This window comes from Tasmannia lanceolata, unplaced genomic scaffold, assembly GCF_043159265.1.
Source record: "Tasmannia lanceolata isolate RefF3 unplaced genomic scaffold, GAP_Taslan_0.1 ptg000013l, whole genome shotgun sequence".
Classification (NCBI taxonomy): domain Eukaryota; kingdom Viridiplantae; phylum Streptophyta; class Magnoliopsida; order Canellales; family Winteraceae; genus Tasmannia; species Tasmannia lanceolata.
The window spans coordinates 11,872,415-11,889,174 of NW_027518690.1; the positions used below are offsets into that span (position 1 = coordinate 11,872,415).

General features: G+C 37.4%; 1 protein-coding gene across 4 annotated transcripts; it reads left to right on the forward strand.

Moving 5' to 3' along the window:
- The first annotated feature begins 3,876 nt into the window (after positions 1-3,876).
- Positions 3,877-7,134, forward strand: XRI1 (x-ray induced transcript 1). Of its 4 annotated transcripts, none has more exons than XM_077395496.1 (9): positions 3,877-4,104; positions 4,978-5,036; positions 5,118-5,240; positions 5,476-5,612; positions 5,725-5,806; positions 5,888-5,987; positions 6,068-6,108; positions 6,331-6,411; positions 6,539-7,134. In XM_077395496.1, exons 1-9 carry the CDS (start codon positions 4,085-4,087, stop codon positions 6,820-6,822), a joined length of 927 nt encoding a protein of 308 aa, XP_077251611.1. In that variant the 5' UTR covers positions 3,877-4,084; the 3' UTR covers positions 6,823-7,134. The 4 variants fall into 4 exon arrangements, with proteins under 4 accessions (XP_077251611.1, XP_077251610.1, XP_077251609.1 ...); XM_077395495.1 differs by having other exon boundaries at positions 3,878-4,104; positions 5,885-5,987; XM_077395494.1 differs by having other exon boundaries at positions 3,880-4,104; positions 6,530-7,134.
- Positions 7,135-16,760: the final 9,626 nt, after the last annotated feature.

Sequence of the window (16,760 nt, forward strand, 5' to 3'; positions counted from 1 at the left end):
GTTAGGGTTTGGGTTTCCCAACCTGGGTTGAGGATTTGGGCAACCCGACCCGAGTGAAACCCAACATTTTTTATCAAAATTTTTCCTTGTAAGCTAAAAAACTTGGGCTAGGTCAAGTTGAACTGTGGTCGGGTCGGGTTCTGGTTGGAAAGAACAGGTTCCTCAGGTCAGGTTAGGTCGTGTCTGGTCTGGTCAGGTTCGGGTTGGGAAAAAGGATTCCTCGGGTTGGGTTGGTTGCACCCCGAGTGATAAGGCTTGAAAGTTGTTTAAATAATAAAAAACAAGATGAGTTAGTGCAATTATCAAAACATGGCAGTGCCAATATTACCCTTTTAGTTAGTGAAAATCTCATATCCCATTTCTACTACAAATTTGTCTCTCACTTTCCATCAGAACATAATGACAAAACCGTCCACCCATTTGACTTGCATACTTTTGCCGGTTAGTTCTCCGATTCAATGGTAAAGGATTACCCCCAGAAGGAGATGAAACTCATAAACTCTGTTTTGATATTGACACCTCTTTTCCTTTGTTGTAAACACTTCCCCCATTAGGCTGTTGGGAACTGGACTACAAAGATGTGGTACAAAACCATCCTCAAATAAGAGATTTTCGATATGTGGTCCATCGATCCTAGTTAATCTATACTTTTGCCACCTCACTTTTGCATAGGAAATGGGCATACATAGGGTGTCAATATTAATTTGATATTCATCTTTGATGTAGTTATGACCAAGGTTTTAAATCTCAGTTTGGGCCGAAATTCAGTAAAGGCGCATGAAATGTCCTTTTTTTTTTTGCCGAAATTTTGGTAATTTTGCTTGAAATTCGGTACGGGAATAAATAAGTAATATTTGTTCCAAATTTCGCCGAAATTTGGTAAGTTTCGGTTTCGGTACGTTTCGGTGTGAGACCGAAATTTCGGATTTTGGTCGGAATTTAAAACCATGGTTATGACATAATGGGATCTTTGGAAAGAGAAAATGGTTTTAATAGGTTTGTATTTTTCCTTGGAAACAGTGAAAATTTTCGACTTTGGAAAAAAATCCACGAAAAAATGAGTACACCAAACAGTGGAAAATTTATTTCCATAGAAAAAAGCTTCAAAATAGCTGGGGTACTATTAATCTGGAAAAGTTCATATGTTTAATGGTTAAGATTGCTTGATGGTTCATGATAGGCCCCACAAGAATGTACAGTTCAAAATAAAGGAAGATGGGCCCCACCTATACAAATGGTGGTTTCAACAGAATCTGCTTGGGTCAAGCATTGTACATCTGTACTACTCTTATCAGAGTCTAAGTGTGGTACTCTTTGACTGTACCCAAGTGTTAAACACCCTTAGCAGTAAATCTCTAATCACCATTGGATTTTAATCTGATGGCCTCATTTGATCAGACTGCTTTTAATAACGCAAGCCCCCTTTTCTTCCCCGTGCCACCCCCTGCAATTTATCGATGACTACTCCTTTTGTATGGGCCTTTTTTGAATGGTTACTCTCTTTTTGTATGCTTCTTTCATACATACTCATCCTCAAAATGTATTCCAAATTCATGATAGCAAATTACATATCATTATTGAAGGAATAATGGAAACAAATATGGTAACCCGGATATTGAACCTCCAATAACATCTTAACACGTTGACAACTAGTTGACTTTAATCTTTTTGCTTTTTCTTAAAATGGCAAACTTACCCTCCCTCCGCCACGTGGGTTGTATGAATTTGCTCGGTTCCACTCTTGGTTAGGAAGCTGGTTTCCGTGGTAGCACTCTTTCGGTCAGGCACGTGAAGGTACAAGAGATGTGGGCCCGTTGGAGTGTAACACGTGAGACACAAACGGAACCATATTTAATAGGATGAGACCCAGACACTGTCGGAAAAAGTCAGTTATGCCCGTAAGGTTCCAAGTCCTCCCCTTGTAATTTTTATCTCTGTTAATAAAATTTGAAGTGTAATAAATAAAGGCTACTGATATTGGCACCACAGTATTTTGATAATTGCACTAAATCACCATGTCTTTTATTATTTAACCTTCTGTGGAAGATTATTACGATTCCCAAAAAACTCTCAAAAGCTGATTAAAAAAGAAGTGAGAAGGTGAGTTAGTGCAATTATGACTACCTTTGCCCTCTTTTTCTTCCCCGGGTCACCCCCTCTAGTGTATTTATGACTACCTTTTAACATTAAAAGTGGTGGCCCAGGGAAGAAAATGGCTGAAATTCTAATTTTGAGTATGTGAATCTTATAATTAATATATGAGATTAACTAGCAAGACAATCTCATTCCCATGAACGAAAATGGCTAACCAAAAAGAATTGAGACCTCGTTCACAAGATTAATCTGTGCAAAAAATCGACGGTATGAAGAGAGTGAGACCTAGGGCAATAGGCAAGATTTGTGATGACAAATAATATTAATGGACACAATCTCCCTACACATTGCAGTGGGTCCATGTCATGCGCGATCATTTTTCTTAACAAAATATTAGGGATGCAACTAGATTCGGGTCAGGTCGAGCTTTCCCTAAAAAATGAATTGGAATCAACCTAAACCCGACTTGATTTTATGTTTTTTTAGGGGATGGATATATCATTTCCCAATAAATTTAGGGAAGTGATATATTCACTCCTTTGGATTACTTGGGACACCCAGCAGCAGCAGCAGTGTACCTGGAAATCAGCTCCATTGAATCCTTCTTACGTGAAGTACACATCAGCCCCTCTGCAGTCATCGATACATTGATGCAGGGTGTCCCAAGCACTCAAAAGGGGTGGATACATCACTTCCCTATAAATTTATAGGCTACTGGCTACTGATATTAGCACTGCCATGTTTTGATAATTGTACAAACTCATCTTGTCTTTTATTTTTTAAACAGCTGTGTTACATTTCCAAAAAGGGAAGTGATATTTACGCCCCTTTTGATCACCACGGACACCCAGCCTGATTCTTCTTACGCCAAATACATCTGCCCCCCTTAGTCATTGATACACTTGCGCTGGGTGTCCCTAGTAATCGAAAGGGGCGCAGATATCACTTCCCTTCCGAAAAGCTTTAAGAAGCCTAACAAACAAGAAAAGACAAGCTAAGTTTGTGCAATTATCAAAACATGGTAGTGCTATCAGTACCCTGTAAATGTATTGGGAAATGATATTTCCATCCCCTCCCGTCAATTCTACATCCTTTGTTTGTCAAAAGGTGTAGAAATGCAGATTTTTTAGCAAAAGACAAACAAAATTGGTGGAAATATCATTTTCCCAACTCATTTTTAGATTAAATCTAATTTAAGTTTTTTAAAATACCAGTAGTATTCCCCCTCTATTGTTGTAAACTTGTAATCACACGTCCGGTCCATCCAAACAGCAAGTCATACCAAATCTATCACGTGCATTGCAGGTGACTTTAATTAGATGTGGGTCCCATCCTCCTTGAAAATGGAGTGGCATTAATGTAATTATAATGAAAAAATATGTCAACATCTTAATCTCCTACCCACATATTTATTGGAGGACTGATAACAAAGGGGATTTTCGTTTGTAATTGTGACACATGCGCAAAAGACAAGGAAGTGAGCCCGGATCTATATCTATGGAAAAAAGGACATAGAAATTTCCTTTCTATTTATAGGGTATTGATGTTGGCACTACCATGTTTTGATAATTACACTACTAATCTTGTCTCATACTATCTAAATGGAGTCAAACTTTATTTTATTCCCCAAAAAACTCTATTAAAAAAGAAAAGACAAGCTGAGTTTGTGCAATTAAAACATGGTAGTGCGAATATCAGTGTCCTATTTATATTGCAAAAAAAATCTCTAATGTCAAAATTTGGTATGATTAGTAAATAGATTACGAGATTAGTAATAATCCCACAAGTAACGGAACCTGCCCCTTCTCTCTCTCTCTCCCCCCATGCTCGCTGTTATTAACAACAGAGCACGCTCTATGGAGAGAGAGTTTTGTTCCTTTTTTGCACAGTTATCGAGTATAAAACATCAATGTCTCTATTCTAACGGCTCATTCTAGTAGTGGTGAAAGAACATTGACTTGGATCTTCATTTTCCTTTCTTACTGACCCAATGGATTATGACAATAATAAGTAAGTTGGAATGTTTGTAACTGAATGTCTTTGGTTTTGATTTTGGGTTTTGTGGGTATGGAAATCAGTTGTGGGTTTTTTTTGTCTTTGATGGATAGAAGAGATTCTGATGCTTGTTTTGGGTTGAAATGTTGGTTTGTTTCATGGGTTTTTTGCCTTTTTTCTTTTGGTTTTGTTTTGTGGGGTGTTTGGTTATGTCCTTCGGAGAAAATGGATGTTGGGTTGGGATTCCTTTGTTTTTTTTTTTTTTATCTTTTTTTTTTGTAATTTATTTTATTTTATTTTTGTAGAGAAGGAGATTTGGATTTTGGGTTTGTGATGAAATGCTTGGGTTAGGAACTATAACTTTTTTTAATTGATGGGTAGTCTTTTTTGCCCTTTACTCTTTTTTTTTTCTTTCTTTGCATAGAAATGCTAGATTGGTCTTCCAGTTTTTATCCTGCATTTGATTTTAGATTGTTGTAGGGCTTCTTCTTTCAGAAAACTTATAGTTTTGTTTTGTGCTTTAAGCATCAGATCTCCATTTTTCATTTTTTCTCATTTCTTATTTTCTCTTGGTGAATGTTATTTCATTTGGTTCTCATTTCCATGTAGATTATGTACTTACTTTTTGTTACTTTATTACTCAACCAAAATAAATTGAAATGCAGTTTATATTGTAGAATCTTTCTTGAATTTGTTTTACTCTTTGTGATTTTCATGCATTTGATCTAACTTGGTATGAACCATTGGTGATTTCTTCATCTAATTTTAGCATCAAACATCTTTTGCTCTGTGCATTTTCTTTAGTCTTTAACTTCAATTTTATGTTTTGCTAAACTATGAAAGTCCTTGACCACTATTGATTCTCTCTATGATTTGTGAAATGGGTAGTAATGAGCCGTGGGGATGGCAAGGTGATGATTATTATCCGCAAAGAGATCCCCATCTTGGTATGTCTTCCGTAATATTCCTGTTATTTTAGGCTCTTCCATGGGATATCTTATTCAAAATGAATCTCTTTATTTTTATAGACATCACTTCATGCCTATGGGATGACGAAAATCAGAACGGAGACGATCTGCTGTATATGCTTGACGAAACAACTCCAATCAAGGCTTGTACAGATATTGATTACCATGTTTCTGAAAGTGGTGGTATGATCTTGAACTCCTCAAAATATTTTTAGGCCATGTTCTTTTAAAATCATGACAACCGATTGTGATTGCTAAACCGATTATTGGACTCAAATTTAAACGTAATTTTGAGTCCAACAATCGGTTTGGCACTCACAATCGGTTATCATAATCTTAAACGAACAGGGCCTTAGCTTTCTAGATGTAAGTGAAATTGTGCCATACACCTGTTCTTAATTTGAAGAGAGAAATACAGAAAACATGAACAAGGGATTGGAAGAATGTAGAGAGTCTTCGCAGTTAAAAAGGAGGCGCATGTTGCAGTTCAGTTCTCATGTTGACGATCCCTGCATTTCCGATGAACAAATTTCATCTGCATTTGTAAAATCAAAGGTTGGCAATCAACTAATATCTTTGGGAAAACCTCTCCCAAAGATTATATAGTAACATTTCTTACTTTATTGTGTTTATGATTTTTCATTGCTGTTTTGATTTTCATGTTTAGGATAGGGAAAACTTGTTGATGGGAGATTCATTACCTGACGATGCATTGACTGAAAACTTACCGTGGCTTTCTAGCTTTTCTGGTTGGTCTCTCCTGAGATTTTTGTTCTTTCAAGTGCTATAATCCTCAATGGCCATTCTAATTGTGTAGTCTATTTCAGAAGATGGGTGCACATCTGCTAACGAGATCCTGGATCCGTCATCAGATGGGTGGCTGGAGAATTGCTTTATCAACACTGATATGAATATCTGCTCTGATGAAATGTATGCTTATTTTAAAATGGACTTTTTAATTTAAATTGTTTTTTGCACTAGTCTTATCCTTTTAACGTGCGGGCCAACAGGAATGCTCTTGGGGTATCTGATGATCAAGTTGATATTCCAGGTGGGCGAAAATGTATTTCTCATGCATTGAATTCTATTCCTACTCTCCAAATCCCTCAGGCCATGTTCGTTTAAGATTATGTCAAACCAATTATTGAACTCAAAATTACGTTTAAAATTGAGTCCAATAATCGGTTTAGTAATCACAAACGGTTTTCATAATCTTAAACGAACAGGGCCTAATATGATACAAATTTAATGTTGGATCATTTTTTTTTTCTAGAGTTCTACAACATCCCTCCAGAAATTGAATCTGGTTGCATGCAAGGGTCTGCTACCCCACCTCCTCGAAGTATTTTTAAAGGTATATGACACTGTATTTGATCTTTGGGCTGCTTATGTTGTTTAAACGGTTGTTTCCAAACTCTTACTCTATTCACCCAGTCTCTCTTGTTTTGAGCCTGTTTTCAACTGTATTATAGTCGTACCAGGTAGGAAATCTTATGTGCAAACTCCAATGAAGTTGGCTACGGGGTCTGTTGCTTATCCCTTTGCCCTAATCAAGCCCTGTGGAGTGCAAGGGGATGTGACTTTGAAGGACATAAATCAACGCATCCGTACTCCTCCTCCGTCAAGAACAAAGCACAAGAAGGATGAGGACCCATCACCTTCTTATCCCACTTCAGCTTTCTCTGGGAAGCCAGTGGTTGTAAAAACCAAAATCCGCACTGAAGGGGGAAAAGGCAGCATTACAATCACGAGAACCAAAGGCTGAGTGGATAAGTTCTTCTTATTGTGGGTCTTTTTTTTGACTAGTGTATATCATTTTGATGAAGGTTTTGCATGATATGCCATGGTCAATTAGTATAGAAGTTCTAGTCTGTTGCCCATGATCCTCATGCAATTCTAGGCCTTTTACAGGTATCGGTCTTGTAATTCCGTTATTGTATTAAAGGTTTGTGTTTCTAGATGGTTTTGTCAGTGTTAACAGATGATGCTTATTATATATTTGGTGATTAGGGTGAGGATCTTGATATGTTAGATCCTCCTACCTGCTTTTGATATGACTAAATTCTAGTTCACAGTTCTTTTCTGTGTGAAATATATTTTTTGTCTTTACTTGGTAGCATGCCAATTTTCAGAGGTTAAATTGGTTTTACTTAAATTGATCTATGGAGCCTTCTTAGTAAAAATTAAAATGAACTGCAGAATTTGAAAAGGAGGTTGTTTCTTGAGGAGTACAAAAATGATTTCACAAATATGGTGAATGGCTTGAAACCAAATGGAGACGGTGGTAGTCTCACATGGCTTTATAATTTATTACAGCAAAATTGATTGGCTATTACTTAAAATTTGTTATGCGCACTGTTTAGTTACAGCTAATTTTATTTGATTTCTCAAATATGGCAAATGGCTTGAAACCAAATGGAGGTGGTGTCAGTAGTCTCTCATGGTTTTATAACTTGTTACAACACAAATTGATTGGCTATTACTTTAAGTTTCTTATGCATAATGTATAGTCACAAAGCTTACTGAGATATAAATGTCACCTCATTCAATTACTATCAAGTAACAACTGTAAAATACCAAAAGTTGCTCTTATTATGCATAAGAATAATAACAGCATAATCAATGACATTGGCTAGTAATAAAATAGTAGAAATTGGCTTGTAACAATAGCTTAGACAATAATAACATTTAAATGTCATCGAGATTGAACAAGTAGTCCTTACAATTTCACTTTTTTTTTTCTGATGGATAAGCTGGGGTTAGGCGGACCCCGACCAGTGCATTAAAATAGAAGGATATTACATTTGAGAGTACAAAATGATAGCCCAATCCGTAGAACAACGTCTAAAGTGGGGGGAGCAAACATGGTGATGGTGGTAATAGCCCTGAATACAAACACTACAAACACTACGCATAGTTTTAGGATCAAACTAGGCAAATTAGGACTAAAAATATGTGAGCTGACGGAATTCAATTGATGTGACCCATGTGACACAAATCATCTTTGAAGTCAGCTTCCTTGGCCTGGAAGAATTCAGCCTTGTTGTGAGCGTCTCCAATAGGGAGTACCGGGATGCTTCTTCTTTCTAACCAGAGAGTACTGGGATGCTTCTTCTTTCAAACCTCAAGCCATGTCTTTATCTCAGAATTGTTATGATCCGTCATGGCATATTTGTTTTTTTTTTTTCTATCTCAGCCTCATCGGAAGAGTCTGAAGCATTGCTAGATCTCTCAGAAGTAGTCTCTTCTTTTCCCTGGTAGCTTGATTCTTCATTGACTGAGCCATATTCTTGGCTGGATTGACTTCCACTATCAGTGTCTTCCTTGTTTTCTTGACTATCAAGAATTGAGAACCTATTTCACTTCTTATGATCTTTATAAATTAATTAGGTGGGTAACATATCAATTTCTCATGTCTTTTATAAATTAATAAGGACCATTGTAATTTATAAATTATTTAGGTGGGTATCAAAATTGCAGTAGCAATGAAAAACTATGCGATTGCCAAGCTTATGCTGGGATTCTATAGTCACCTAAGCACAGTTTTAGGGTGAGGTGACAACTGCATGCGACCTAAGGCGCAAGAATCACTTCCGCTGGTGTTTTTATTTTTGTAACTCATTTTTTCCTTATCAAAGGGAAAAATGATTTAGTTCTTTCCTCTCCTCTTGTCTTCCTTTTAAATCCCCCAAAACATCTTCTTTCTTATCTTTCATGAATCAAATGGATGAAAATCTCGTTGATTATATTTTGTTCAGTTATTTTGGGAAATGATGAAGAACTTGACTTTTTTAGCTTCAATTGGGTTCCAAATCAAACTATGATGGAATTTTTTCAGAACTTATTTGGGCCAAGGGAGATGGGTTCATAGTACAAAACTTTTTTAATGATTCAAGTGTAGCTACTTAACTAATGGTATGCATGTCTCAATGATGATTTGGTCTCCAAGCTGATGAAGTGAACAAATGAGGTACAATTAATTGGGCATGACTGATCTTTGAATGTGAAAATACATATGAGTGCATCTAGTAAAATCTCCAAGTGAAATGCAGTTTGGCTCTGTTCATTTGAACAATTTGCCCTTGAGAATAAGGGGGAAATGGTTTTTCAACACATGTTGACCAGGCGTTCTGTTACCCTGAAACGGAAGAGGAAAATGACTTAGTTAGTTTCCTTGCCGATCCATGTGGCGATGACATTTCCGCTGAACAAAATCCATTGCGGATTTTACCTCTCTCTCTCTTTCTCTCTGCCATTCGCCACCATCATCGTATTTCAGGTTGCAAACAAGCTCGAAATGGCTCCCGGAATCTTCCACACCTCTCTTTCCTGCCGCCACCCCTTCCTCGTTTTTTCTCTTCTTCTTTCTCGACAAAAGGACACCCATTTCTGGTTTCTTTGCTATTTCTTTTCTTTTCTTTTATGCCATGTCATTTCTTCACGGTTTCTGACCCAACGGATGCAACTCAACAAACCCTCTCAGAATGGCAATTGAAAAACTTCAAACATGGTATTTGTTGCTTATAATTAAATAACATCATTGACATTTTATTTGCCAAATTGAAAAGTGACATCATTTGTCCTCTCCATATGTATGTCTTGTACATATGGCTCAATACGAGGCCGAGTGAATATGCTTATTATCTATTCCCCGGAAAAATAACACCAAGTGCCTCTCTTGGCATCCATCTAACTCAAGTCCAAGCATATGTCAAACCTCTTTGAATATGTAAGAGTCTTATGATCATTAGCTTTAGTGTAAACGTTGGATATTATGCTTGCATTTGCTGGAACCAAGGGATTCTCCTAATATATACAACTTCTTGTGTAAGCTATGTGGAAGTAGTAAGGAAAGTGCAAAGTATGTCATAAAGAATAAGTTGTAGATGTACTGCATCTAACTCCCCCTCGATTGCCGCTTTAAATCTCTTTTGACTAGTAGCATGGACTTGGCCATTTTGGCAAAGAGGAATTCTCTTCTAAATCTCAAAGGTATGCCTTTAACTCTTTTGATCATTGTTTTGTAGGTATTTCACACGTTAAAGCTAAACAGAATGCTGACATTCCTGATCTAGTTTATTTTGATATATGTGGCCCTATGAACGTGAAATCTCTTAGTGGTGGTATTTATTTTGTTACTTTTATTGATGATGCATGCATGAAGCTTTACCATGAAGAGCAAAGACCAAGTATTTGAGATTTTTCAAAAGTTTCATGTCATGGTTGAAAGGCAAACATGTATGTTCTTGAAATGCCTTCGTGGTGGAGAGTACACCTCAAGGAGATTTGAGGACTATTGTGCAAATCAATGCATAAAACATGAAAAGACTGTTCTCTCCATGTCGCAACATAATGGCGTTGCAGAAAGAATGAACTGTACCATAGTAGAAAGAGCTAGAAGCATGCTCTCATCGGCTAGGTTACCAAATGAGTTTTGGAGTGAAGTTATGAACATAGCGTGCTACTTGATAAATTTATCTCCTTTAGCCTCATTAGAAGAGAATATGCCAGAAAGAGAGGATCGGCAAGGATGTATCCTATTCACACTTGAAAGTCTTAGGATGCAAGCAAGACTTTCATGTGTAATCAAGGAGCATAGAAGCAAGCTAGTGTTAGAGTTAATGCCCTAAAAACCAGTGTAAATTGATTGAATATCAATAAACCTTTTCCGCTGTGCGTAGGGATTTTGCCCGAGGGTTACGACCTTTTTCTAACAGCTAGATGAGAATATGCCAGTGTGAATAGGATCCCCATTATGAACATAACGTGCTACTTGATAAATTTATCTCCTTTAGCCCCATTAGAAGAGAATATGCCAGAAAGAGAGGATCAGCAAGGATGTATCCTATTCACACTTGAAAATCTTTGGATGCAAGACTTTCATGTGTAATCAAGGAGCATAGAAGCAAGCTAGATGAGAAAGCAACCCAGTGTGTGTTTCCAGGTTATGGAGATGATGAACTTGGGTACATATTATGGGATCCCATGGCTAATAAGTTGCATAGACACCATGATGCAATCTTTCACTAAAACCAATCATTTTCTGGTTTTGATAAGGACGTATCACCAAAAAGGCTTGTAAGTTAGTTACCTGAAGCAGAAGCCTCTCTACCTATACATAATGACTGAAATTTTGACCGAAAGTAATTTTGTTAATTACTATTGTTCCAATATTTGGTTTTCGTGAAGTATAAAAAATCAGGGACTTAGTAATTTTGTGGTTTTGTTACTAATAAATGTATTTTCACATAAAGCATATCAATTTCCAATACCCAAGTCCATGCCATTTTTTGTCAATTTATTAATTATCTTTTAGGCAATTGTACAGGCCCGTCGACGTTATTGGTGTCAGTCATTTTGCCTTAAATTACCTCATTACTCTATACTGTAGATCCCTCTTAAGCACTAGATGCGCTTCTATTCAAACCATTCATTGGAGTAATTGGAGTGCCTTTGTTCTTATATGCATGAAGAATAAATGCAAAATCTTCCCCGTGTTAGTGGAACTAAGTCCCTGTATGGTTGTGATCCAGGGTGGCATATTGCCTAACGGAAAGTAAGATATTTCTTGGTAAGAGGTGCCTTAAGAGAATACAGGCTAGTAAGAAAAGCTTTTATGGTGTAGCGAAAAAGAATCAAAGCAAATAAAGATTTTAATTTTGCAAGAGGACACATTTGGAGATGGTGGGTGTAGAGCTTGGTAGATCAACAACTAGTGTGTAGCAGAAGATGGGAGGTTGCAGGTAATGTAGCAATAGAATTAAAATGACATTAGGAGCCTTACAATTGTAATTATTTGGGGACATGGTTAGATAGTTAATAGGGGCTCTGGAAGAGCTTAAGGGATAAGTTCCTCTCGTGGAGGGGGAAGAAGCATTGATTTACAAACCTATGAAAATCACCCCTGAACTGTTTATGGGAAATATATGAGGGATGCATAAGCATTGCATGTAATAGTCTTTTCAAGTTAGGACCATTGCATGAGCAGCCTTATTGATGGGGAGAAGTAATAGTTTATGAAATGAGCAATCTTTCTTTATGTTTAGAGAAGGAATAGTTGATGAAATGAACAATCTTTCTTTATGATTAAATGATTAAAGAAGGAAGTTAATGAAATGAACAATCTACAAAATGATGTTTGCGGTGTTCTGTGTGGTCTAGCTCCATGGGAAAACACGCCTCACCCACACGGTTTGAGAGCCATGCAAGTGCAAGAGTCTGTGAAGTAAAAAGAAAGAAAACAGGTTTGATAGAGAGAAAAAAACAAGGTGTTCAGTTGGGAACTATGTCTTACACTTTTTTTGAAGCCAAAAACAAGGTTTTGAAGTTGCCCATGGAGAATAAGTGCAGAATTGCAACAAGAGTTTCTCTTAGCATTTGGGTCATTCTAGTGGCCATTTTTGCTATCGCTCACGCTTTATACTCAACTGGAAAACTGGAACTGATGTATGTACTTTTCGGTTGTTTCTCTAAGCTATTGGAAGACATTTTTGGGACTTTTAGAGGTGGCATAGAGTTGCTTCTGTTAGTGCCTGTGTTGTAACATTTGTATTTTCTCAATGTTATTATTGTTGTCCTTCATTCTTATTGGAAACCTCAAGTTTTAGGCAAAACTTGAGAAGAAAACATTGTAACCCTGATTTCATTTTTAGTGGATTCCTCTTGGATTTGCCCCTTGATTTTTTCCTTCGTCTTGAAGGGGTTTCCTCATTAAATTTGGTGGTGTTTGGTTGTGCTTGGTGTGGTTCTTGTTTTGTGTTTTTTGTTTTTTTTTCCTCGGCACTTTTCAAAGGGTTGATAAATTCGCCGCTTTTATTTACATGGGACAGCCAACTCCAGTGTACGTGGCAATCAGGGCCGTTGAGTCCTTCCCACCTGAAGTAAATCAGCCCCTCTACAGTCATAGATACACCCGAGGTGGCTGTCCCAAGTAAAAAAAGGGGCGGATATATCACTTCCCTTTTTAAATTGCCCTTTTGCTGGTATTTGCACAAACAAAATTTGTGGGCTCTTTTTACCTTTTGGACCAATTGGTGGAAGGAATATGCATAATGCTTAAGGTTCTAGCAGGCCAATGATATGGTGATGATTTCTCTCCAACCCCATCTAGTCCGGGAGTTCTTACGACATTAGCATTGATATCTCATGATAGCGGAGATAATTTTAAAGAGATGCAGAGGTAAATTTCCCACTAGTGTTTGATCGAATACTTTTAACCGATGTGCCATTCTGACTCCGAAATTTTTATCCAACTGATGAAGATAGCAAAGAGATGTAGAGGTAAGTTGCCCACACGTGTCTGTTCGAGTACTAGCAATTGTTACTTTATTCTGACTGAGGTTTTTGTCCAACTGAAAAGAGATGTATAGGTAAATTTCCCACCACTTTTTGTTCGAATGCCTGTACATGATGGTTCTTTCTGACTCTGAAGTTTTTGTCCCTCTGATGAAGAGATATAGAGTTAAATTGTAGCTGGTGTCTGATTGAATTCTTATAATCGATGTGTCGCCAGTGACCGAAGTTTTCATTCAACTGATGAAATGGCTTATTAATTAGTTCCTGATGCCATACATCAAAGTAACTGTGTGGGTCTTTAATAGCAGATGGATTACAGAATTAGTCACAATGTTAATTTAGCAAGGTTGACAGGTTACTAGAGCAGCAATGATGTGGTATTCCTTGTAAGTTGTAACATTGAACTGTTACTCAGTCCCTAAATCGAATTTGATTTTTTTATGAACACAAACAACAGAGACAAAATAGGGTCTTGATTGTTGCGAAACAGAAGCAACAATTGTGGCATGGTCATGGAAACTATATGTGGTTTTAAGACAATGATCCTCCACTGGGTGAATTGAAGGTTACGTGCCATGTTTATAACCTTCTTGCAGGGCCAAAATTATTCTATCTATTCTAGATTGGAAATGGCAGTGTGGTGCATGCTATGAACCAATTGGACTTGTTCAAATCTGGGTTTCTTCGAGACTACATGGAGATTCTTGGAGTTGTATAGACATGCAAGATGTCTTGATTTTATTTCCATCTCCCATTATAAACAGCAGAAAAACCCTTCTGATTTGTGCAACTACTTTGGAATTTATGATGTAATGTGTTCTCTTTTGTTTCCTGTGTGTCTATCTTGTGCTGCTGCTCAATACCAGTCAACAAGACAACCTGGCCCGGGTAATTTTCACTCTGCATTCTACCAGTCTTGGACATGAATGGTATGTATTGAAAGAGTTAGAAATCTTTTTCACAACGAACTCAGGTGTGTCTTTGGACATTTTGCTGCAACATTTTGACAGAGCCAGGGCCATCTTGGTGATTTTCTTCAACATTTTGCTTCTTTGGATGCCAGTCTCTCTTTGGTGCAATCCACAGACTTCCACTCAACGTGGGCATCTGCCTTTTCCATATTAATCTTAGAACTAATGGCCAATTTTCTTTCTCTCTGCTTTGAATCTAAGCTTTCATTTGCATTGAGTGCCTTATTCAATATTTGCTTATTCTTAATGAAAACTCCAAAATGGTGAAATAATACTTCCCATTATTTTTTTTGCATCTCCCAAGAATAACTTTAACCTTGACTTTATATGAGCCACAGACTAGGATTATGGACATTAAGTATTTAATCTCTGCCGCACCTTCCTTCTTAGGAATGAGAGTTATGAAAGTAGAATTAGTCTCCTTATCTTTTCTACATCTGAAAGAATTTCACAAAGAACCCCTATTAACTCTTTTTTTGTTAGCTCCCAAAATGTTTGATTAAAAGCCATTGGCAACCCAACTGAGCCAGTGCCCTGTCTTCTTTCATGCTAAAAACAGCTTCCTGAATTTCCTCCACAAACTTTCATTCTAACCACAGTCGCTACTCGTAATCCAACCTCCTGAATTCTAATCCATCTGTTTTGAGGCTCCAGTCTTTGTCTTGGTGTAAAGACCTTTGAAGAAATGGATGATTGCTTTCTTTATCTCATACTTCTCTTTAAGGAGCCTTTCCCCTTGTTTTAAACAATGGATTGAGCTTACTCTCGCAGTTTGGCTTAGTGATAGACCATTACATACACTTTACTCTTCATCACAACTCCTTTCATCCTAATCGGATTGCTATAGTCTGGGAATCAAAATGCTTCGTGTGGACAATGTATGCAATTAGGAATAAGACAATACAATGTGATGTGCAAAGAAGAAAACTCAATGGTATTTAAGTCATTGTCTTTTAGTTTATGATGTGGCACTTCCATGTAGGCCCACAACGAGCAAGTGATGAAAGAGAGAAGGATTGAAGTTCCTCTTTTTTTTTTTTTTTTTTACCATCTTATTTCGTCAAATTAGGAAGATTCTAACTTGAAAATTGACTTGACTAGTCACCTAAAATAGGGACTTTGACCCAGTAAGGTATTATAGATAAAATCCCATTACCCCATAGAAGGGCTCATACTTTCTTTTTTATTGTACTTGATCACCTTGGTCCCTGGTCTTCGCCAGCTTTTTCGCCCTAGTCACAGAGATTTCTAAGAAATACTCATTCCTTGAGAAATTATATGGTGTAAGGCCTCACAACAATAGAGAAATACTTACTTACAACAATAAGGCCGTTGTAAGGTAGAGGTACCACCCTTAATATTTGATCCAACAGAGAAATTATTGGACTCAAATTTAAATGTAATTTTGAGTCCAATAAGCGGTTTGGACTAACAATCAGTTGTCATAATCTCAAACGAACCGAGGCTAAAATGAACATAGCCTTAGATCAGGAATTAGCATTGTTTCCTACGTTGGTAATTTATACTCTTATTAAAAAATGCTGTTCAAAGTGCATGCTGTACAATATTATATGTTGGTACAACATATCAACATATAATATGAAAGACAAAACGAAAATGGAAAAGAATACATGCTTCAAAGTTGATATATCCCAAGTTCTCGGTCGAATTTTATGCCACTAACGTTCTTTTTATTTTTTTGATGACGTAGGATGTCCCCACCCCCTTCAGGAGTAGGACTAGTCCCTACGGATACACGCAACGACCCACTCACCGCGTAGGGTGTCCCCAACGAGGCGTTGGCTCTTTGGCATAAAGTCACGGGTTTGCTCCCTGTTGACGAGTGTTCGAATCCCGCCCCCGACTTACCTGATATACCACTAACGTTCTGATAGCATCGGAGGGTATGTATGTACAGTATGCATGTTTCTAACTGAAAAGTCATGGATGTCCTTTTGTATCAATTGTGCCCAAGTCCCAAATATCACGTCGCAGCCTGAAAAGCTTTAAAATATTAGAGCTCTCTAACTCTATTAGATTTGTTTCTTTCAAATGAATGGTTAATATTAGAGCGATCAAAGGTCTTCACTTAAAAAATGCATATTACATATATTTCATTATTATATGAAGGGATTTGCTAGGACCATCGCAGAAGGCATTTCGCGGACCGGCAATGATGCTCACCAAGGAAAATAAAGTGAAAATAATAATTTCCCACAAAAAACCCTAAAAAAAGCTTGTTATTTTGATAAGGGCATCCATTTTATCTGTCTTGGTTTGATAATGACAACCCCTGTATCATTCGTTGTGATAATCAGGAGGGGTGGAGGCACATACAGCATGAAGGGGGCCATGGCCCCCCAATGACCTGCAAAATCCCTTATATATTGCATGCATGCACATGCATGGTTAGCTAGTTTAGTGGCCATGCCCCCCA

Bases quoted from the DNA above. Each gene is read 5' to 3' on its own strand.
- XRI1 (XM_077395493.1), top strand. From the start codon at position 4,085: ATGGATTATGACAATAATAA. The intron at 5,988-6,067 runs GTATGCTTATTT...GCGGGCCAACAG, and splicing joins AATATCTGCTCTGATGAAAT to GAATGCTCTTGGGGTATCTG. The intron at 6,412-6,529 runs GTATATGACACT...ACTGTATTATAG, and splicing joins TCCTCGAAGTATTTTTAAAG to TCGTACCAGGTAGGAAATCT.